Raw genomic sequence first — 24,968 nt, forward strand, 5'->3', positions numbered from 1 at the left:
TACCTTATCTTTCACTGAGTATCTGAGAAACTATCTGGGAATTTTAATCCACACTAGCCCCCTAACAGTGCACTCTACATGCTGCAGCACACCTCACTAGGGCATGAATACATATGACCACATCATTCCACCATACTAGAACTCCACAGGTTCCCTTTGCTAGCCCACATCATCTTCTAATCTAGCTACATCATCTACAAAGCCATCTCAGTGTATTAACAATCCACATACCAGCTATCTTTCCTATCACTTTTTGACATTATGCTTTTGACTCTGAAGTGGTCCACTGCCTTTTGGCTAGGTCTGCACAATAGAAATACTACATACACATCACTGACACCCCTACCTACTTGGACAACACGTTTTCCATATCCACTGGCTCTCCACACCTTTGTGGCAAGAACAGCTTCAGACAGAAGAAGAAGAAGCACTAAAAAATAAAAATAAAGTATCTGGAACAATATTCCCATATCCATCCAGATAGCCCCAACCACACTCCAGTTTAGGAAACAACTGAATGGTCAACTCTTTAAAAAACAAGATCATGTTGCAGTCAGAGTCTACAAACCATATACCCCCCATCACATGTTGAATCTGTCTTTGACCCTGCGTAGCGCTTCACAGCCTTTCTGCTAGATTTGTGCTACATAAATACTACATGCATATGTACCTACCTAAAGCACCAATCTGGAAACAAATTGTTAACATTTTATTAAAGATACATTTTTTAGAGAAACCTAGGCCAAACCTTTCCATCCAATGTGATTAATATAATGTATTTTCAATTAGTGGAAAATTAAAATATATGTACTTATTTTATTAGCTTTAATATCTATGTTTTTATGTTTTTTACTGCTATCTGCACCGAGAAAAATGCTTCTTGTAAAGTCAGTTGTCAATAGTCAATTGATGGCACTTCTTGTGATGTAAATTACTGTGCTTTGATAGTGTGTGAAAATTAGAGTGGCCTCACACATTCCCTTCGTGCCCGGGGTCCCCAAAGTCCTAGAACTGGTACTGGTGTTATGAGCTGCAAATTGATCATTTAAACACAACGAGCCTCCTCCAAAACGTATCACCGGCTGTAGGAAGCTGGCTCTGTATATACTATCTGAAAGTAAGAGATAGTGTGCACAGAGTCCAAGGGTTCCCTTAGAGGTAAGATAGTGGCAAAATTTGATAATTCTGATGCCCTATTTTGTGGTAGTGTGGTCGAGAAGTAGGCTTATCAGAGGGAAGTGTTAAGCATTTGTTGTACACACACAGGCAATAAATGAGGAACACACACTCAAAGATTTAACTCCAGGCCAATAGTTTTTAAATAGAAAAATATATTTTCTTAATTTATCTTTAGAACCACAAGTTCAAGATTTGAAGTAAATACATAAAATGCAAGGTAGTCCACACAGGTAAGTTAGGAACTTTGAATTAGAGCAATAACATATACAGTTTTTGTTAAAATGGCAATAAGCTATTTTAAAAGTGGACTGTAGACGGGTCTCCTCGACAATGCCTACCGCTGCCGCGGCCTGGCGCCTCGTGTCAAAGCTCTCGTGGGTGTTTTTAAATATCCACCTCGACGAGCACTGGAAGAGCCGGGAACGTCCAGACCCGGAGAAACAAACCCCATGCAGCAGCCACAAAGTTTTAGCTGTGGGGAATGGGGACACATTGCGAGAGTGTGTCCCAGGAAAGGTGACAGGGTGGAACCTATGGAAATAGGAGTCACCCGGGGCCGGGTACTCTGCACTGGAAGAGGGCATCATCAGTTCAAACAGGTCATCAAAATAAATGGAACTACAGTCGAAGTTCTAATTGATTCGGGCTGTAGCCAGTCCGTAGTCCGTACCAACCTTGTAAACCACACTGAACCGACCACGAGTCAATGGGTTACCATCTGTTGCATCCATTGGGACAAGGAAAATTATCCACTAGCCTTGATTAGGATAGAATGGGGAGAGTTTCATGATTTCCTCCCGGTAGGAATTATGGACAGATTAGTTGAAGACTGTGTCATTGGTACAGATTACATCCACTTCAATGCTCTTTTGGAAAAAGTAAAAAATCAGAGGCCATCTTCTGATTGGTGGGCGGAAGCACCCTTTTCCAACAGTCACATTGAGAGTTCCCCAGCTCGCACTAAACTGTCAAGGAGGGAGAAAAGACAGGAGAAGCACAAGTACCAGACTTTAAGGACCGAATCGTTGCCTGAGAAAAAAATAGCCAACAACGACAGAATGACCCTCTCCTTTAGAGCTAGCCAACGCAAGGACCCTTCTCTATCTCATGCGTGGAAAAACGCCAAAATGGACTTCTTCTCCAGAGTCGGGTTTCCCCAGGAGATCCTGACAGACCAAGGTACTCCATTCATGTCCTCCCTCATGAAACAAATTTGCAAAATACTAGCGATCACCCAGATAAAAACCTCCGTATACCATCCTCAAACTGATGGGCTAGTAGAACGCTATAATCGCACTATTAAAAACCTGCTGAGGAAAACAGTGGAAGACTCCGGAAGGGACTGGGATCAGAAAGTCCCTCTGGTTCTCTATGCCATCCGGACTCATGAACAGTCCTCCACAGGGCACAGTCCTTTCGAGTTAGTTTTCGGGAGGCAACCCCGTGATTTGCTTGATATGGCAGCAGAAAGGTGGGAAGAAGAGAATGAGGAAGAAAAACAGTTGTTAGACTATGTCAACAATTTAAAAAATCACCTACACACGGTCTGGGAGGATGTCCGGAAACACCTTGAAAAAGCACAGACTAAACAAAAAGCTTATTACGATCAGGGGACTAAGTTACGGTCCTTTGATCCGAATGATCAGGTCTTGATAATGCGACCTACTTCCGATAACAAAATTATTAGCTAAATGGCAAGGACCCTACCGAGTAATAAAAGCAGTCTCCCCTGTCACATATCTTATTGAACTGAATCAACACCCAAAAAGGACACAGATATACCATGTCAATTGACTAAAAAAATGGGAAGCAGCGGAGGAGAACAACAATGTTTCTGCTTCCGGCTTCTTAATTACACCAACTCCTGGGGAAGAGATAGACCTATACCCCCCCGAGACCGAAGAACTATGGGAAAGACCATGTATAAATGAGTCCCTTACTGAGTCCGAGAAAACCCAACTAGACGCCCTGTTACAACAACATTCCCTATTGTTGTCTGGGAAACCAGGGAGAAACACATTAATCCAACACTGTATCAGAACCCCAGAAGGCAAAACCATCCACCTACGAACCTACAGAATTCCGGAAGCCCAAAAACACCTTATTGAAGAAGAAGTAAAGAAAATGCTTGCCTTAAAAGTTATCGAACCCTCCACAAGCCCGTGGTGCTCCCCGGTGGTTTTGGTTGCTAAACCAGATGGGTCGGTCCGGTTTTGTATCGATTTCTGTAAGTTAAATGACCTGTCCCTCTTTGACACATATCCTATTCCTCGATTAGACGATGTGTTAGAGAAATTAGGGAGGGCCCGCTACATGTCGACTCTAGACTTAACGAAGGGCTACTGGCAAATTCCCCTTGCCGCAACAGACAAGGAAAAAAAAGCCTTTGCAACCCAGTCAGGCCTGTACCAGTTTACTGTCCTCCCCTTCGGTCTCCACGGAGCGCCCGCCACCTTCCAACGCCTAATGGACCGGCTTTTAAACCTGTTCCAAGCGTATGCGGCAGCTTACCTAGATGATATTGTAATTTTTAGTGACTCTTGGTCTGAACACCTTCACCATCTAGGAACTGTGTTCCTCACCTTACAAAAAGCTGGCCTTACCGCCAACCCCCAAAAATTTATTTTAGGGAATACCCAAATCGCTTATCTCGGTTACCTTATTGGTAACGGGACTCTACGACCACAAAAAGATAAAGTCGAGGCCATTATGACGGTACCAGTACCCAAAACAAAGAAAGAGCTACGGTCCTTCTTAGGTTTAGTGGGGTACTACCGGAGGTTCATTCCCCAGTACTCTATGATTGCCTCCCCTCTCACCGACCTCTTAAAAAAACAGTATCCCTCTAAACTACCCTTATTCAACAAGACTCAATTGCGCAGCTTAGAACTTTTAAAACGGTCCCTCACAACCAAACCCGTCCTTCAATGTCCAGATTTTTCCAAGTCCTTCCACTTGTACACGGATGCCTCCAACGTCAGTTTAGGGGCGGTTCTCACGCACCCCGATAGTGATCAAAATGAACATACCGTTGTCTTTATCAGCAGGAAACTGCTTCCCAGGGAATGTCATTACCCCGCTATAGAGAAGGAATGCCTGGCGATTAAGTGGGCCGTGGAAAGTTTGAGGTATTATTTCCTGGGACGTCCTTTCATCCTCTATACTGATCATGCCCCTTTGACCTGGTTGGCGTCCCATAAAGACACGAATTCCAGGGTGTTACGATGGTTTCTGGAGCTCCAACCTTTTACCTTTCAGGTCCGCCACATTCCTGGCTCCCAACAGGGCCCTGCTGACTATCTATCTCGGTTCCCCGACTCTTCGGTCCTCTACCAGTCCCGATCATGGGATGGGGAGTGTAGACGGGTCTCCTCGACCACGCCTACCGCTGCCGCGGCCTGGCGAGGCCAATTTCCGGAGCCCCGCACTGAAAGGGACGACGGACTCGGGAAGAGGGGGAGAGGAATCCTCCTTCAAGAAGCCGGAGAAGGAGGCCCTGGTGACGCCGCGAATAGAGAGAGAAGACCGGCAAGCCCTGGAGACGCCGCGAACAGAGAGAGAAGACCGGCAAGCCCTGGAGAGACGCGAAGGAGGGGGAAATCAAACCCCTGAGACGAGCACTAGCCGCCACGACCCCAGAGGGTCGTGGCTTACTAAGGTACGGTCCTTGTTGCAAGTACAGGGTAAAACCCGTATGAGAGAGAAAACGAGAGGGGGAGGAGGAGAAGAAAAGGAGGGAAGGGAGGACAGAGAGCATGACTGAGAGCAGACCCAGAGGGGACAATACCTACAGAAAGAAACCTCTATGGGGCCAGAACTAGAAAGGATTTGTTTATCACTAGTGTTCTACCCTGCACAATCTCTCTACTGGGCTATCTTTAACCAAACCTACCCCTTTCTTCCACAAATCCCCTCCCTTGCATGACTGCACATAAACAACCCCAGAAATACCAAAAGACTTACCTTCGTTTCCTGCTGTATTTTGTGTTTCCGGTCCCTCCTGGGAGGTCCCAAGAACTGTCACCATCAGAAGACCTGGGGAACACAGGACAGAGACAAGAGATGAAGAGGAGGACACTAACCGAGCGGACCACCGTCTTGCACTGCTAGATATTATATCACCATTCACTATTTAATAAACCTTTACTTTTACAACCAACGTACGTCTCCGACCCTCAGTACCGCCGATCCCCTACCACATGGACACAGTGCAAAAATCAACAGTTCCTGAGGGAGGTAAGTAACGGTTAGTTTGTCAGGTAAGTAAAGCACTTACAAGTCTCAGTTCCTGGGCATAGGCAGCCCACCATTGGGGGTTCAAGGCAATCCTGGAGTTACCGCACCAGCATCTCAGGGCCGGTCAGGTGCAGAGGTCAAAGAAGTGCCCAAAACACATAGGCACCTGTGAAGAACAGGGGTGCTCCGGTTCCAGCCTGCCTACAGGTAAACCTGCGCCTTCGGAGGGCAGACCAGAGGAGTTTTGTAGAGCACTGGGGGGACACATGTAGGCACACAAAACACACCCTCAGCGGCACAGGGGCAGCCGGTTGCAGTCTGCAAAGCAGGCGTCAGGTTTTGTATAGGATTCAATGGAGGGACCCGGGGGTCACTCTAGCAGTGCAGGCAGGGCACAGAGGGGCTTCTCGGACCAGCCACCAACTGGGCTAGGCAGAGGATGCCTGGGGGTCACTCCTGCACTGAGGTTCGGTTCCTTCTGGTCCTGGGGGCTGCGGGTGCAGTGCTTGGTCCAGGTGTCGGGTTCCTTGTTACAAGCAGTCACGGTCAGGGGGAGCCTCTGGATTCTCTCTGCGTGCATCGCTGTGGGGGCCCAGGGGGTGGTCTCGGGCTACTCACTAGGTTGTAGTCACCTGGGAGTCCTCCCTGTGATGTTGGTTCTCTGGAGCGCGAGCCGGGGGCATTGGGTGCAGAGGGTGAGGTCTCACACTTCCGGTGGGAAGAGTGAAGTCTTTAGAAGTTGCAAGAAAGTTGCAAAGTTGTTGCTTGTTGTTGAGCAGAGCCGCTGCCCATGGGAGTTTCTTGGTCCTTTGGTTCAGGGCAGTCCTATGAGGCTTCAGAGGTCACTGGTCCCTGCAGGATGCGTCGCTGTTGCAGTTTTTTGAGTCAGGAGACAGGCTGGTAGGGCTGGGGCCAAAGCAGTTGTTGCCTTCCGTCGTCTCTGCAGGGTTTTCAGGTCAGCAGTCCTTCTTCTTGTTTCAGATTGCAGGAATCTGATTTCCTGGGTTCTTGGGTGCTCCTAAATACTAAATTTAGGGGGGTGTTTAGGTCTGGGGGCAGTAGCCAATGGGTACTGTCCTGGAGGGTGGCTACACTCTCTTTGTGCCTCCTCCCTGAGGGGAGGGGGGCACATCCCTAATCCTATTGGGGTAATCCTCCAAACTTAAGATGGAGGATTTCTAAAGTCAGGAGTCACCTCAGCTCAGGGCACCTTAGGGGTTGTCCTGACTGGTATGTGGCTCCTCCTTGTGTTTCTAATTATCCCCTCCAGCCTTGCCACCAAAAGTGGGGGCAGTGGCCGGAGGGGCGGGCATCTCCACTAGCTGGGATGCCCTGTAGCGCTGTAACAAAAGGGCCGCCAGGTGTTACAGTTCCTGCAGGGGGAGGTGAGAAGCACCTCCACCCAGTACAGGCTTTGTTCCTGGCCACAGAGTGACAAATGCACTCTCCCAATGTGGCCACAAACTTGTGTGGTTGTGGAAGGCTGACAGAAACTGGAAAACCTAACACTAGAAGTCGGGTTGGAATTCAGGGTGCATTTTACAATAAATGTCACACTGGCATCAGTGTGCATGTATTGTGCTGAGAGGTTTGATTCCAAACTTCACAGATTTCAGTGTAGCCATTATGGAACTGTGGAGTTCGTGTTTGACAAACCCCCAGACCATATACTCTTATGGCTACCCTGCACTTACAATGTCTAAGGTTTTGCTTAGACACTGTAGGGGCATAGTGCTCATGCACATATGCCCTCACCTGTGGTATAGTGCACCCTGCATTAGGGCTGTAAGGCCTGCTAGAGGGGTGACTTACCTATACCACAGGCATTGTAAGGTTGGCATGGCACTCTGAGGGGAGTGCCATGTCTACGTAGTCATTTTCTCCCCACCAGCACACACAAGCTGTGAGGCAGTGTGCACGTGCTTGGGGAGGGGTCCCCAGGGTGGCATAAGACATGCTGCAGCACTTAGAGACCTTCCCTGGCATCAGGGCCCTTGGCACCAGGGGTACCATTTACAAGGGACTTATCTGAGTGCCAGGGCTGTGCCAATTGTGGAAGCAAAGGTACAGTTTAGGGAAAGAACACTGGTGCTGGGGCCTGGTTAGCATGGTCCCAGCACACTTTCAATCATAAGTTGGCATCAGCAAAAGGCAAAAAGTCAGGGGGTAACCATGCCAAGGAGGCATTTCCTTACACCGGCTATCAGAAATATGTTTTTATATCTATTCCAAATTAAATAGTTGTGGAAAGTTTGTCTTTGAAAAGCCTCTCTGACCCCATTCCACCTTAGGAATAAACAAAAATGTACTTGTGACAAAGGCAAAAGTAATTACTTTTCCAGGGTGGCAACAGGAAGAAACACCTTGTAACAGGCAGTGGTGTACGAAAAGGGTTTTTCTTCACAGGGAAAATATTTCCCTATAGTCAAAAGAAAAACAAAATCATACCATACAAATGAGAAAACAGTGTCCTTGCACAAATGTATATTATCTACAGATGTGTATACAGCAATACCTTCCCACATGAAGAAATGGGACCTCACACAAGCTCTCCAAGAGTATGCATAAAAACCTGAGACGGTCACAAATTTCCAGGTGCAATCTGTGTAACCTTTGTGCATTCTGAAAATGAGCAATCTACACCCATTTGATGTCAGACATCTCTGGGGTAACATGTACTATTTTCTTTGCAGCCCTGCCCTGAGGTGTTTATTCAGACATAAAGCAAAACAACTAGTGGGCCTGTTCATAAAAGTATCTTGAGTACTAGAAGTAGTAAACCAGTCTTACTACTTTGTGTACTTACAAATACTTTTCACGAACCTAGAGCCATAATTCTCCACCTATTCTTCCTCTGTCTTTTATGGCCAGAGTTCTCTGCCACACATCAGGTGATCTTCACACGGGAATATATATTTTGTGCCTCATTTACAAAAATTTGGGGCCGTATTTATACTCTGGTTGCGCCGAATTTGCGTCGTTTTTTTCTACGCAAATTCGACGCTAAACTAACGCCAACTAACGGCATATTTATACTATGGCGTTAGACGCTTCGGGCGCCAAAGTGCCTGGAGTGAGCGTCATTTTTTAGCGTGAACCCCTTCCTTGCGTTAATGATATGCAAGGGAGGCGTTCCCGTCTTAAAAAATGACTCCCAGGCCTTTACGTGGAATTTATACTCCCGGGCAAAAATGACGCCCGGGAGTGGGCGTGGCCAAAAACGGCGCATTTGCGCCGCTTTTTAACGCCTGGGTCAGGGATGGCGTTAAGGGACAAGTGGGCTCAAAATGAGCCCAGAGTGCCCTCCCCTGCCCCCAGGGACCCCCCCTGCCACCCTTGCCCACCCCAGGAGGACACCCAAGGACGGAGGGACCCATCCCATGGACATTAAGGTAAGTTCAGGTAAGTATTTTTTTTTTTTTTTTTTGTGGCATAGGGGGGCCTGATTTGTGCCCCCCTACATGCCACTATGCCCAATGACCATGCCCAGGGGACAGAAGTCCCCTGGGCATGGCCATTGGGCAAGGGGGCATGACTCCTATCTTTACAATGATAGGAGTCATGTTGATGGGGGATGGGCGTCGAAAAAAAATGGCGCAAGTCGGGTTACGACGATTTTTTCGACGTAACCTGACTTGCCCCATTTTAAGACGCTCATACGCCATTTTCCCCCTACGCCGGCGCTGTCTGGTCTACGTGGTTTTTTCCCACGCAAACCAGGCAGCGCCGGTCTGATTGCGCCGTCTAACGCTATTCCATAAATACGGCGCCCGCATGGCGCTTCAGAATGGCGTTAGACGGCGCAAAATTTTTTGACGCTAAACTGCGTTAGCGCAGTTTAGCGTCAAAAAGTATAAATATGGGCCTTGGCATTTGGCAGCACCACAAGTCTTTTTGCTGCACTCCCCTACACTAAATCGAAAGAGCAGGAATGCACTGTATTCATGAGATAAGGTGCTTTCCTGTCCAGCACCAGTGCACAATTTGGTGCCTAGCGGCAACGCAGACACCCTTGCACCATGGTGCAAGGGTATCTGCTGTGTTGCCAGGATTGTTATTGTGCAGGAATTAACACCTTCCTGCACAAAAACAATCCACGGATATGTTTTTCTCACTCTCTGACCCTCATTATGAACACGGTGGGAAAGACCACTCCTCCGGCAATGGCGGTAACTACCGCCAACAGTGAGGCAGTCTGGCCCGCCAAATTATGAACCACCTGAAAAACAACCTTAAAACCACTCACCGCCAGCAGAGGAGTGCCGACAATGACGTCAGAGGCCACCCACAGGCCCTACCCGCCCAACAAATAATGAATCACTAAACTGCCGTCAGTTCCGGGGCAGGAACCACCGCCACGCCAAGCCAGGCAGAAACACTCACCGGAGGCTCACACAACACACTGTAGCAGACATGGATAGAGAGTTGCAAATCATGCCAGTCCTGCTCCTTGCCATATACGTCCACGACCGAGACCGACGACGAAGATAACGACGGTAAGTACTGCAACCTACTAAACAAGGGAAGAAAGGGCAAAGGTAAATACCCACCCAGTCCACCCACCCCGGAAAGCACCCACAACCCCTCACAACAGCACAAGCCATACACCCCAAAGCAAGAGGTACTTACCCAACACAAGGCCAAGACAACCTGCCCAAAGTGCACACATGTGCATAACACCCCCGTCACAAAGAGACGATGAACCACAGATCCAGAGTGTGCCAAAACCAACACTGGCCACAAAAACATTTTATTAAGCTCCAGGAGCAACAGAAGACCAACAGAAGGCCAATGGCCAGTCCAAAATTCAAAGTCCGAGGGGCCCAAATGGCCCCAACTTAACTCCCACAAGTGCAAATGGTACTCCACCTTAAAGGGGCAACAATGGGGCATCCAGGGACCTCAGGGAACAGGGGCAGGGGGTGGTGGGGGTGGGGACTTACGACTGGGAGGGAGGGCTTGGCTTTACATTTGGGAGGTGGAGGGGGCTTGGGTCTGGTCTTTAAAGCTGGTGGAGCAGCCTTGGACTGGGGTGCGGAAGATGTACCTAGGCCAGCATGGGGTCTCTTGCTCACAGGGGAGGTAGCACGGGAATGGGAAGGGCAGACAGGGGCAGGCTGTGATGTGGGAGGAGTGGACAGGGTAAGGAAGTGGGCACGTTTAGGGTCAACACAGGATAGAAAACGTTTTTTCGGGGCAATCAGGGTGGACCTGGAGGAAGGCATGGGAGTGGAGGTAGAGGGAGAGGTCCTGACAGGTGTAGGTGTGCGTGACGTGAGTGCAGGTGACCGTACAGTATGCTGAGGTGTGGTGGATGTGTGTTGGGTGGGTGTTTTGGAATGTTTGAGTGTCTTGGGAGGAGGGGGGTGGACACAGTGGGACAAGGCAGGCTGCAAGTGTAAATGTATGTTGTCTATGTGTCTGAAAGTTTGGTGAGTGTGCTGCATGTGTCAACCAAAGTTGTTGTGGGGAGTGCAGGTGCGGTGTCTGGGGTGCATGAATGGATGTCTGATTTTGTGGTGACTGCCAGACTGGGGTCGGTAACAGTGAATGAGGTTGCAGTGCCTGTGAGTGTGCATGTAGAGTTGACAGACAGGGAGGTGGAAGAGGTGGACGCACTGGGGGAAGTGGATGTTGGTGTGTGTGCCTTAGTATGTTGGCTGTGTGTATGCCTGTGGTGGGAAGTGTGGTGCTTGTGTTTTCAGTGTGCTTCTTGTGTGTTGAGGTGTGTGCATGGCTGTCAGAATGTGTGCTTGGAACGGGTGAAGGGTGTGGGGTGGTGGAAGGGGTAGAGGTGGTTGGAGGGGGGACGAATGACCAGGGACACTGGCTGCCGTCAAAGAGGAGGTCAGAGCCTGAAAAGATCTCTGTAGGCCAGACACGGCACCGTGAATGCCATCCAGGTAGGCATTGGTCTGCTGCACCTCCAATGCTAGCCCCTGTATGGCATTGATGATAGTTGTCTGCCCTACAGAGATGGTCCTCAGGAGTTCAATAGCCTCCTCCATGAGGGCAGCAGGGCTGACTGGGGCATGGGTTGAGGTGCATGTGGCGAAGGAGACGCACACCCTTCTGGGTGAGTAGGCACGGGCAACACGGTGGGGAGCAAATGGGAGGGTGGTAATGGTATAGGGTGGCAGAAAATGACACAGAATGGGTGGGCCCACTAGGGTCCACCACTGCCAGGGAGCTCCCATCGGAGGAGGTATCAGAGTCACTACCTCCAGTGGTAGTTGCCTCCCCCGTGGTACTCCCCTCATCCTCCAACCCACTGGTCCCCTTGGCGTCGTTCGACTCTACCTCCATGGAACCGTGGGCCGCTAAATTCCCACTCGCCGGTACCACAGCTCCCTCTCCAGATGGATCTGATGTACACAGACAACACAAGAGAAGAGGGATGGGGAGACAAAACAGGAGAGACACTTGTAAATAGCTGAATGGAGGTACATAACTGGTTCACACATACACCCACCTTGCAAATATTCTACCATGCAGCACCTACCGCTGTACACATGGCTATGCTCCTGACTAGTGGCCACAACCCTGCTCTACAGCCATTGCCTACAACACAGATGGACCTGAAGTACTGCAGACCTGTGCCTTACAACCTTACTTCCCATGGGGGCCATTATGTAAAATGACATCAGTCAGAGTCCTTGCCAATAGACAGAATACATACTACAGCACACTCACACATCCATCAAGGAGGCATACAATGGTTTATGTAGTCACCCCTTGTGTCTGCTGTGCAGCCTTCAAGTGCCCATCCAGGTCCAGATACGCCACCTCCAGAATGCGGTGCATTAGGGGGGTCAAGGCCCGACGGGCACCCCTTACTCGTTGGGAGGACTTCCCCAGCTGGGCCTTCCAGGTCTTCCTTGCCCATCGCCGCAGGTCCTCCCACCGCTTCCTTCAGTGGCTGCTCCACCGGTTGTAGACCCCCAGAGTCCTCACCTCCCTGGTGATGGCATTCAGAGTCCCCTCTTCTGATGGGCCCTGACCTATATGGGACACACAGAAAAAGTAACACAGAGGTCAGACAATGCCCATTAGATACAGCTGGCTAAACGTCCTCTAAGGGACGGACACTCACAACAGCAGAACAGGACCTCACACACGCAGCATGTCACAAACCCCACGACTGTGTCAAACGTGCACACATGTTTATAGCCATCTACCACCATTACACACATCAATGCCCCCAATCCAGCTACTCACCTGTATTTCTGGTCAACCATAGAGCTTGGCGTACAGGGGTAAGACCCGTCCACAAGCTTGTCCAGTTCCTTGGTGGTGAAGGCAGGGGCCATTTCCCCTGCCACTCATGTCATTTCCAGGACCAGAGTCAGGACACAGCAGCACACTCAGTGGAGTACCTGCATGCACGTAATCCGGGAGTCAAGTGAAGTTGGGGTGATGAGATGGCGTGCACTCCACTGCGGTGTGCAGTGTCACCGCCGGTGGCGATCATGATACGCTAATATTCTCCATTGACAACCATGTTAACCAATGAATGGTCGCACGGTGGTGAACACCGCCTTACGCTATTACGCCAACCGCTAGCGGAATGAGGTCACTTCCACTACAACATTTCTGGATTACAAGGGGCAGACATTTTGGCCATTACTACGCAGTTATTAATTTCTCATTTGCCCCATGCAGGCCCTATTGTCCTCAACCCCAATAGGCATGAACAAATATACATTTACTCACCACAACAGTCCTGATGTATCATTGAGGACATGTCACTCCAGTTTAACATCCTACTATGCATATGTGTCATGTCAGTGCTGAATTTTAACATGTTGGGCAGATGTATGTGTGTTCCTCACATGTGTTTTCAACTCCTCCTAGGTACAGACCCATGTGGCGAGGGAGAGCCCCATCAGTGTACAGACCACTTGTTGATTTGGGGACCATGGTGGAGCATCACATCATTATCAATTACAGACTCAACCGTGCTACTATTCATGAACTTTGTGCATTACTGGATCCAGCACTGAACCCGGCTAATCGGATTCAGCATGCCATCCCTACAGAAGTGCAAGTGCTCTCTGCACTCCATTTTCTGGCCACGTGCTCATTTCAAGTGACAGTGGGCATGGGTGCAGGTTTTTCATAGCCAAAGTTTAGCATTATGCTGTCCAGATTCCTGAATGCATTTGTACGACACCTGCAGTCCTTTGTGAGGTTTTCCCAAAGTGCTGACCTTCCTGTCATCAAGTTAGACTTCTATGCCTTTGCCAACATTCCCCATGTGATAGATGCCATCAATGGAACCTACATAGCTCTCATCCCCCCAAGAGTAATTGAACAGGTGTACAGAAACAGGAAGATCTTTCACTCCATGAACATTCCATTGGTGTGTACTGTAGACCAGTACATCTCACATGTGAATGCCATGTTCCCTTGATCAGTCCATGATTACTTTGTGCTGATGAACAGCAGTGTGTCACACATGATGGAACATCTACAAGGGGACAGAGGATGGATCATAGGTAAGTGTGTCTGACACTTTTTGGCACATAGCAGACAGCCAGGCTGTCTGCACTACTGTCTGCAACTGAGGGTTGTCAGTGACTGTCCTGTTTTGCCCCCTTTTGCAGGTAATTCTGGCTACCCCAACATTAATTGGCTCCTGACACCAGTGAGGAATCCTAGGACAGATGCAGAGAGGAATTACAATGAGGCCCATGGACATATTAGGAGGGTGATAGAGCACACAATAGGTCTCCTGAAGGCTAGATTCTATTTCCTCCATATCTCTGGGGGATCCCTGGCCTATGAGCCTGAAAAGGTGTGTAGAATAGTGGTGGCCTGCTGCATGCTGCACAACGTGGCTGTGAGGAAATCTACTCCCCTCTTGGAGGAGGAGGGGGCTGTATATCCAGACCAGCTTCCTCAGAGAGGGGATGAGAGTGATGGTGATAATGAGGAGGGGGAAGATGTACACTCCAGGAACCAACTGATCCCACTGTAATTCCAGTAACTAAGTGGTACTATTTGATTCTGTTGCTGGCTGTGCAGCATACTGTTGGTATTCCTTATTCTCAATGGGGGTGTTGGGTCTATAGACATTGTCACTGTGACCAGGTTTGCATGTGACATTATGGACAGCTTGTTTGACATTTCTGTTGGCACAACCCCATATTATGCATGGGGGGGCATTCCTGCAATTAAGAAATGAATAAATGATTTCAATGACAATTGCAGGCACACTTCCATTTGATTCAACATAATGAGAGGTGACATTTACATTGGTGAACGATTGTTATTATTTGGTGTCAGGGATGCCATGGTGCTCTTTACAATGATGGGAGTGGGCTACTGGTGGATGTCCATATAGGCTACTTGGTCTCAGCAATTGTTGGCAGTGGTAAAATGTCCATCTGTTATTTACAGTTTTGGGGGTTATTATTGCACGGTGTGGAAGTTGGTTCAGTGGCACACTTGGAGGACAGTTCTTGTCAGAGTCACTTCTTAGAAGGGGCCTTGGACTTGGCAGGTGTTCCAGTGCCATATCTGGCCTGAGGGACCGTTTGGGTGCCTGGTGTTGGCCTGTACGGGTTGAGGTGCAAGTCTCCTGTGTGTCCTCAGATGGTGGCACAAGTCCAGTTGTTGCTGTGGCTGTTGTTGACTGGGCTGTATTTTGGCCTGTAGTAGGGGCTTCCTGGTCTGTGGGGGTCTCAGGCTGGTTTGGGACAAGGTGCAGCAGCACACCTGCTATGGTGGCCATGGTGGTATTGTGCAGTTTCCACTGCTCCATGGTCTCTTGGTGTTGGGCTCTCTGCAGCCTTTGACTCTGCTCCAGAGTGGCCACAATCTGGGCCAATCTGTCCTGGGTATGGTGGTATGCTCCCAGGACCTCAGAGATCACGTCCTGGGCTACAGCATCCATCCTTTGGCCTCCCCCCTGGGCCACTGCCGCTTGTGCCCCCTGTGCCTGTGTCCCCTGCACAGGTCTGGCGGTACCACTTGTACTGGGGCCATCGTCTTCCTGCCTGTTGGTAGGTGGTGACTGTGGCCTCTGTCCTTGTGGTTCACCAGTCTGTGGCCTGGATACACAGGTGTGGGTTCAGTTGCCCTGGCCTGATGTTGGTGGGTGTGTGGTAGGGGTGTCAGTGGTGTCCTGGGTGGGGCTGCTGGATGGTGACAGTCCAGGACTGTGTGAGGGGCCAGGGTATTCCTCACTTTCCAGTGTTCCCTCTCCAGTGTCCTGGGTGGTACCTCTGACTCCATGTGGGGCACTGCCACTCCTTGTCTTGTCCGTCAGGGTAGCATGGGTTATGGTGCCTGTTGGGGAAATTGACTTGTCTGTTACAAACTGCATAATCGGATGGGGTGCACAGGGCTGGGCTGTTGTGTGCAGGTTTTCCACTTTTGGGGCATGAAGGGTGCCTTTGTGAGGTTGCCGTTGCATTTTGCTTAGGATGTGGAGGTGCATTTTGGGTGGTGTAGTGCCTTTGTGATTACTTGAAGGAGTAGGTGGCTGTGCACAGGGGGAGTTATGTGGGCCTGTTGGTGGAATTGTGGGCATGCAGGGTGACTGGATGTTGTGAATGTGGCCTGGGTGGGGTAGTTGTCCTGGTGGATTTTGGAGGGGTGGGTGGTGCATGCATTACAGGTGTGATGGATATGGGGTAATTGTAGACACCTTGCCCGAGTCCATTCCTCCATTGAGTCCAGTGAGGCCCTCAGGGTGCAGGATGGCCAGTAACTTTTCCTCCCAGTCAGTGTAGTCGGGTGGTGTTGGTGGAGGTCCTCCCCCAGTCTTCTGGACTGCAATGTTGTGCCAGGATGCCATGGACCTCACCTTCCAGTGCAGGTCGTTCCATCTCTTGCGGATGTCGTGCGTGGATGGTGTCCATCTGCATTGACCTTGTTGACAATGGTCTGCCATAACTCCATCTTCCGGGTGATGGGTGTGTGCTGGACCTGTGCCCCGAATAATTGTAGCTCAACCTTCAGTATCTCATCCATCAGGGTCCTTAGCTCCCTTTCTCTGAAGCGTGGGTGCTTGGGGGTGCCATGGTGTGTTGTGAGTGGTGTGTTGTGTGGATCTAGGTGAAGGTGCTGTGGTGTAGTTGGGTGTGTGATTCGTCTGTTGTGGCGTTCAGTGTCTGCTTGTGGAGTTCTCAATCTCAAGTGTCCTATTGGCGATGCAGAGGATTGTGGAGTGTATCTGTGAGTGTTTTATAATGTTGTGGATGTGTGTCAGGTGTGTGGGTTTCAAACTTGCCATTGTGTGCAATTCTTACTGTTGGGTTTCATTGCTGGCCATGGTGGTCTGTACCGCCAATGGTCGTTCGACTTCCACTGACCGCCGCAGTGATTTTTACATCATTATTTGGAGGGCAGGAAGTTTTTGTGTTCTCGGCGGTGGCGGGGTGGGATGTCCTGCATTTTCACCGACAAGGGTCCTGTCGGTGTCTGGTGGCTGGGAAATTTTTGACGGATTCTGATTTTTGCATCTTTATATGGCGGGTTTCTGTTCATCGTTGCCACGGTGGGGAACGGTGTTTACCGCCATGTTCATATTGACCCCCTCTGTGTCTGCTGCAGAATGCACCACACATGGAGAGAGATAAAAAAAAGGAGAAATAAAACATTTCTTCTGTTATGCCTGCTCTGGGGAGGCATTAGGTTTTGGTGCTGCCCGAGGTGTACATGATTTTGTAAATCTTGGGCAGCTTCAAAATCAATGGGTGTCACGGGGAACACCCACCACAATGCCAATAAAACACCTCCATGATGCAGAGTAACGCAATGCATTGCTTTGCGCTGCCTTGCCTTTCTCCTTATCTATGAGGCCATGCAAAGAAACGCAGGGTGGCTTGTGTCACCCCATAGATATAATTGAGAGACCTGCGCCACTGGAACATCTAAAAAAGTGATGGTCCAGCAGAGCAGGCCTCTTGTAAATAATCCCCTTTAGTTTTAGTAGTAAAAGTCGGAGGGACAAGGGGGAAAGATTGGAAATGGGAGCTATCTACTTTTAAATGGGTACAGTGTAAGAAAATTGAATTGGGGTTTACGGAGGTACATGCAAACACTGAAACACATTCACAAATGACAATTGCCATTCAGAAAAGTTATACCCATTTCTAATACAGTAATACTACTGAAAAATAAGGAAACCTTACCTACTCCAGCCAAGCATTGATTTAAATCAAGTGCTACTTCTGGCCAAAGATAAAACATCACTCTTTCATGAAAAGCACATGCCCTGGCCACATAAGAAAGCAAGACACAGAAAACAAACTCTTGTTTCACTATGTTGTCGATCAACTTTGTTACTTAGCCACTCATTTTGAGAAACAATTAATTGAGAAGCAGTGAGAGGATTTACAGGGAGAGGATCAACATCATTGTCATGAGCAGAGAAGCAATCATTGCTAGATACAACTTCTCACCTGATGTGACACTTGACATGGGTGCAGTTTGGGAACATGACCTAAACTCACCTACAGTCTGACATCATGGGTGCATCCGTGACATAATATGGACATTAATAATATTAATATACAAAACAACGACAACCCAAATATCACCACCCTATACATAAAACATAAAACCACACACATCAACTACAAACATATCACCATCTAAAATATCTAAATATTGAAAAAATAAATATAGAAATGCTAAATATCAAGATTTCAACAAAACATAAGAAACAAGTCCAAAAACTCAAAAACAAAAGTAACAATAAAAATCATAAAAAAATATATCTATATTTATTTCTTTAAATCAGTTTATATGTGTATTTATACAGAAAGATAAATTAAACATACCCAAAAAGCAGACAAACATAATGAGTGTTTACTATGTAAGGCACACAAAATCACACTACTAAACCATCAACCAATGAAATTAAACTGAAAAAGAGTTAACAAATATAAATCCTTTCACAATTAAAAGAAAGCTGAAAAAAGAAACTAAAACATGTATCTAACTGCTGCAGGAGAAATTGTCTCTGTGCCTGATTGAAGCTGCAACCTGAAAAGCTGCACCTCTCTCCAAAAATAAAGCCCCTACATTTACTATAAGTACTGAATAGTAACATACATAACTTAAACTTAAGTATAAATATACCTTAAATATTTAAAAACATACAGAATTAAATAACAAATATTTGAAAAGTATATCTCCAAAACACAGGTTCCAATGGTGCTAAAAACCGACACCAGAAAATATACAGAGCAACAAAATTATTTCAAATTATAAGTCCAAAAAGACAAAATGAAACTTTAGCTTAATAATAAAAAAATAAGAAAACTTTACCAGTAAAATTAAGAAATAACAAACCTTTTTTAATTAATAGCTACAAAAGTAATTCTAACGCAGTGCAACAAATGAGTGAAGGGAAGGACATTTAAATTGTGCCCATCACTATTTGCACACATACACACTATCCATGGGCAATACCATAACAAACATCTGTTTAATATAGGCACAAAGACAATCAGACCTAGTGCATGCACCACAAATAACTACAGCAAAAATGCACACTGACTACTGATTTAACAAACAATGGCCGATAGGTATAGAAAATAGATTATAATTAAACTTACCAATAACAGGGAATGTTAGAGGATGGTCTGGTTTGTAGTGGGTACCTAAAGTACTTATACCTCATACCAGGTCAAGTTATCCCTCATTAGTGAAATGTAGGACGTGTCTAGAAGCCAGGCTCTCTAGGGGTAGCTGTAGCTGAGCAGCCAAGGCTTATCTAGGAAAAATGCAAAGCTCATGCAATACCACTGTAGTCACACAGTACTCAAACACATGAAAGAAAATACTCAGTGTTACAAAAATAAAGGTACTTTATTTTGGTGACAAAAATGCACAAATGCCAAAAATAACATAGGGACTATACTTCCTTAGGATGTAAGTAATACACAAGTTATATACACTAGCATGCAGAAATAGCTGTAAAACAATTAGAAAACAGTGTGCGAAATAGTGAAAATCACAATAGTTAGAAATGGGCCTAGGGGGAACACAAACAATATACAAAGAAAGTGGAATGTGAATGTTGGGTTCCCACCTAGGTACGTGTAGTGTGCAGAGGGGCACTGGGAGTATTAGAAAACACCAAAGGTAAGTTATAGAACCCACTCTAGAGCCCAGGAAATCAGGAGTCCTAGAACACACAAGAACACGAGAAAGAACATTATGCAAGAACCAGAAGAGTCTCCAAAACACCAACAATGGATTCCTGGACCTGAAGACCTGTGGAAGAAGGGGACCAAGCCCAGGAAGCACAGAAGATGAGGAGCCCCTGCTAACCCAGAAGAAGGTGCAAAAGAAGAACCACTGGTGAAGGTCAACAGTCAGTACTGCATCCAAGAAGACAGATGCGGGTTCCTGGTGTGTGCAGATAATGCCCATGCTGGATAGCGGACAGTGGCGCTGACTGGAACCAACAGAAACCTGGTGGACTCTAACCAGGAGGGGGAGCCAGAGGGGGCTCTCAGCAACCCAGAGAGCCCTCAGAAGACCAGGCAGCATGCACAGGAGTCCCACAGCATGGGGACAAAGAAGGTGCAAAAGGACAACCATGCAGGAAGCTGTTCGTTGCAGGAAGAAGTGCTGGGGGCTGGAGTTGCACAGTGCATGAAGAACTTCGTCGAAGAATGCCAACAAGCCTTAGCAACTGCAAAACACGCAGTGCATGGGTGTACTCTCTTGCGTGGGGAGGCAAGCTCTTACCTCCACCAAAGTTGGACAGTTGGACGTCAGATCCGTCAGGACCACTTTTTGTCCACTACCAGTGACACAGGATCCACGCAGCTCATGAGGAGAGGGGTCCCAAACAACGGGTCGTTGTTGCAGAGAGGTGCCTGCTCAAGCAGGGGAGTGACTCTTTCACTCCAAGGGAGATTCCTTCATTCTTCTGGTGCAGGCTGAAGAAAGGCTTTCCAATGAGGATGCATGACCGGGAAACAGTTGCAGTTGCTGGCAGGAGCTGAGGATACAATGTTGCAGAAGTCATCTTTGCTTCTATGTTTCAGTTGTAGAGTTCCTGGAGGGTTCAGATGCAGTTTCTTCAATAATAAGGTGATGTAAAGTATGCAGAGGATTCCTGCTGGAGTCTTGCAATCCAAATCTAAAGAACTACTCAAGAGAGAGACCCTACATAGGCCTGAAAGGGGGATTGGTCAGCTAAACAGGTAAGCACTTATCAGGGGAGGGCTCTGACGTCACCTGCTGGCACTGGCCACTCAGATGCTCCCAGAGTGCCCTGCCAACTTGGAATCCAAGATGGCAAAACCCAGGGACCCTCTGGAGGAGCTCTGAACACCACCCCTGGGGTGGTGATGGACAGGGGAGTGGTCACTCCCCTTTACTTTGTCCAGTTTCGTGCCAGGGCAGGGACTGGGGGTCCCTGAACTGGTGTAGACTGGATTATGCAAGGAGGGCACCATCTATGCCCTTCGAAACACTTCCAGAGACTTGGGGATGCTGCCCCCTGCAAGCCTGTTACACCTATTTCCAAAGGGAGAGGGTGTAAAACCCCTCTCCCAAAGGAATTTCTTTGTTCTGTTTTCCTGGGCTTGAGCTGTTCAAGCAACAGGAGGGCAGTAACCTGCCTGCAAGGTGGCAGCAGCTTCAGCTGTCTGGAAAACCTCAGAAGACTGTAATGGCAATACTGGGGGTCCTCTAAGGATCCCCCAGAGTGCATGGAATCATTCAACCAATGCTTGCAAAATCATTGGGGTATGATTCTAACATGTTTGATACCAAACATGCCTATGTTCGGAGTTACCCTTATGTAGCTGGACATAGGTAGTGACCCATGTCCAGTACACACATAAATGACATCCCCACACTCATGAAGTCCAGGAAAATGGTCCTGGAGGTCGTGGGGGCATCTCTACTAGTGCGGGATGCCCTCACACACAGGTACTCTGCACCCTGCCCTCAGGGCTGGAGGGCCTGCTAAATGGGTGACTTATAAGTGAGCTGGTGCTGCATAAATCACAGTGAAAGGGTGCATGCACCTTTTCATGCAGGCTGCAATGCCAGTCCTGCAGACGCCTTTGTATTGGCTCCCTATGGGTGGCAAAAGAAATGCTGCAGCTCATAGGGTCCCCTGGAACCCCAATGCTCTGGGTACCTGGGTACCAAATACTAGAGACTCACAAGGGGGCACCAGTATGCCAATTGTAGATGAAATACTGGGGTACCAGTATGCAGTGACACAATTTAGAGGAGAGAGAGAATAATCACTGGGGTCCTGGTTAGCAGGATGCCAGTGAACACAGTCAAGCACCCTGACATCAGGCAGGAATTGGGGGTTACCATGGCAAAAAGAGGGTACTTTCCTAAACCCCCACCAAACGAGGGACAATAAGGCTAGCCTTGCCCAGACGAGTCTTCAATGTCTAAGTGGAAATATCTGGAGAGTCCATCTGCATTGGAGTGGTTACTTCCAGGGCTTCCAAAGCTTTCCATAGGTGTACCAGGTGGTCACCCCAAGGGGAGCTAAATACAGCAATATCGTCAAGATATGCTGCACTGAAAGCTTCCAGACCTTGGAGGACTGTGTTCACCAACCTCTGAAAAGTGGCAGGTGCATTCTTCAAACCAAAGGGCATAACAGTAAGCTGATAATGCCCTCCAACGGTACAGAAAGCTGTCCTAGGTTTAACCTCTTCTATATTTTCTATATTTTGATCTGCCAATACCCTGCAGTCAAATCAAAAGTGATGAGATTCTTGGCAGATGCCAGTGTATCAATAAGCTCATCTGCCCTGGGTATATGGCAAGCATCAGTCTTTGTGATTGTGGTGAGCCCTGTGTAATCTACACAGAACCTCATCTCCCCTTTCCCATTTTGAGAGTGAGGTTTGGGTACAGAGTGCTCAATCACTCCTAAGTAAAGCATTTTTGAACTTCAGAGTTAATGCAGTCTATAAATCTTACTTTTGACAGGTAAACTGTCTCCAGTATCAATGGTGTGCTCACACCATGTAGTCTGATCAGGTATCAGAGAAAAGAGCTCAGAAAATTGAGCCAAGAGATTCCTGCATTCTTCCTTCTGAGACTCAGTAAGGCAGTTTGCTAAGATAACTCCTTCCACTGAGCCTTCAGTTGCAGTGTTGGAGAAGAGATCAGGGAGAGGGTCACTCTCATTTTCCTGTCCCTCATCAGTGGCCATGAGAAGGGTTAAGTCAGTCCTGTCAGATTAGGGTTTAAGGCGGTTCACATGAAGTACTCTAAGAGGACTTCTAGGAGTGCCTGGGTCAACTAAATAAGTGACCTCACCCTTCTTTTCCACTATGATGTGAGGTCCACTCCATTTGGCTTGGAGTGCTATGGGTGCCACAGGCTCCAGGACCCACACCTTCTGTCCTGTCGGTACACTGTCAGGATAGCCTTTTGGTCATGCATTGTTTCTGTAACTCTTGGCTGGCCTAAAGGTTTTTAGTGGCCTTTTTCAGGTACTCAGCCCCTCTTTCACAAGAGCTAATGGACCCCTAACAGGGAGGCCAAAGAGGGGTTCAAAGGGGCTCTAGCCCACTCCTTTTTGGGGTACCTCCCTGTAGACAAAAAAGAGGCATGGTAAGAGGACATCCCATCTCCTTCTGAGTTTTTCAGAGAGTCCCATAATCATACCTTTGAGGGTTTTGTTAAACCTCTCACCCAACCCTTTTGTTTGGGGATGGTGAGGTGTGGTGAACTTGTAGGTTACACCACACTCTTTCCACATTGCTTTCAGGTATGCAGAGATGAAGTTGCTACCTCTGTCTGACACCACCTCTTTTGGAAAACCCATCCTGAAAAAGATTACCAAGAGGACTTTGGCCACTTCAGGAGCAGTAGTCGTCCTCAGACGTGTAGCTTCTGGATATCTAGTGGAATGGTCCACTACCACTAAAATGGACCTGTTTCAAGAAGCTGTTGGAGGGTCAAGGGGCCCCCAATGTCAAACTCTACCCTTTCAAAGGGCACCCCAACCACTGGCAGTGGATCAAGGTGTAACGATTTGCTCGTCACTTATGGCTCTGGCCAACTGGAACTGCAGGATGGTCTCTATTGTTGTAGGTCCTGCCTTGACCAAGGTAAGGGCGGCACTTTCTGGTAGCCACGGTGCTGCTGACAATGGGACATCAAAAGGCAGTGTAGGAAGTTGGCTCTGTATGTACTATTTCAAAGTAAGAAATAGCATACACAGAGTCCAAGGGTTCCCCTTAGAGGTAAGATAGTGGCAAAAAGAGATAATTCTAATGCTCTATTTTGTGGTAGTGTGGTCGAGCAGTAGGCTTATCAGAGGGTAGAGTTAAGCATTTGTTGTACACACACAGGCAATAAATGAGGAACACACACTCAAAGACAATTCCAGACCAATAGGTTTTTATATAGAAAAATATATTTTCTTAGTTTATTTTAAGAACCACAGGTTCAAGATTTACAAACAATACTTTAAATGAAAGGTATTTCACTTAGGAACTTTAGGAACTTTGAATTAGCAAAATAGCATATACAGTTTTCACACAAATGGCAATAAGCTATTTTAAAACTGGACACAGTGCAATTTTCAACAGTTCCTGGGGGAGGTAAGTGTTTGTTAGTTTTGCAGGTAAGTAAACCACCTACAGGGTTCAAAGTTGGGTCCAAGGTAGCCCACCGTTGGGGGTTCAGGGCAACCCCAAAGTTACCACACCAGCAGCTCAGGGCCGGTCAGGTGCAGAGGTCAAAGTGGTGCCCAAAAAGCAGAAGCTTCAATGGAGAAGGGGGTGCCCCAGTTCCAGTCTGCCAGCAGGTAAGTACCCGCGTCTTCGGCGGGCAGACCCGGGGGGTTTTGTAGGGCACCGGGGGGGACACAAGTCAGCACAAAAAGTACACCCTCAGCGGCACGGGGGCGGCCGGGTGCAGTGTGCAAACAGGCGTCAGATTTGCAATGGAGTTCAATGGGAGACCATGGGGTCTCTTCAGCGATGCAGGCAGGCAAGGGGGGGGGGGGGTCCTCGGGGTAGCCACCACATGGGCAAGGGAGCGGGTCACTTGGGGGTCAATCCTGCACTGGAGGTCGGATCCTTCACGTCCTGGGGGCTGCGGGTGCAGTGTCCTTACCAGGCGTCGGGTCTTTGAAGCAGGCAGTCGTGGTCAGGGGGAGCCTCTGAATTCCCTCTGCAGGCGTCACTGTGGGGGTTCAGGGGGGTCAACTCTGGCTACTCACAGGCTCGCAGTCGCCGGGGAGTCCTCCCTGTAGTGTTTGTTCTCTACAAGTCGAGCCGGGGGCGTCGGGTGCAGAGTGCAAAGTCTCACGCTTCCGGCGGGAAACGCGTGTTCTTTCAAAGTTGCTTCTTTGTTGCAAAGATGCTTCTTTCTTGGAGCAGAGCCGCTGTCCTCGGGAGTTCTTGGTCCTTTTAGATGCAGGGTAGTCCTCTGAGGCTTCAGAGGTCGCTGGACCCTGTGGAACGCGTCGCTGGAGCAGCTCTTTTGAAGTGAGAAGACAGGCCGGTAGAGCTGGGGCCAAAGCAGTTGGTGTCTCTGTCTTCTCTGCAGGTTTTTCAGCTCAACAGTCCTTCTTCGTCTTAGGT

General features: G+C 48.2%; 1 protein-coding gene across 1 annotated transcript in view; it reads right to left on the reverse strand.

Annotated features, from left to right (window-relative positions):
- LOC138250306 (uncharacterized) overlaps positions 1–24,968 on the reverse strand; it is a 153,822-nt gene that overhangs the window by 114,152 nt on the left and 14,702 nt on the right. Inside the window, exon 2 of the mRNA XM_069205058.1 lies at positions 5,143–5,214. Coding sequence (XP_069061159.1) covers positions 5,143–5,214 — 72 coding nt within the window. The remainder of the gene's footprint in view (positions 1–5,142; positions 5,215–24,968) is intronic.

This window comes from Pleurodeles waltl, chromosome 8 (genome assembly GCF_031143425.1).
Source record: "Pleurodeles waltl isolate 20211129_DDA chromosome 8, aPleWal1.hap1.20221129, whole genome shotgun sequence".
NCBI classification, from domain to species: Eukaryota; Metazoa; Chordata; class Amphibia; order Caudata; family Salamandridae; genus Pleurodeles; species Pleurodeles waltl.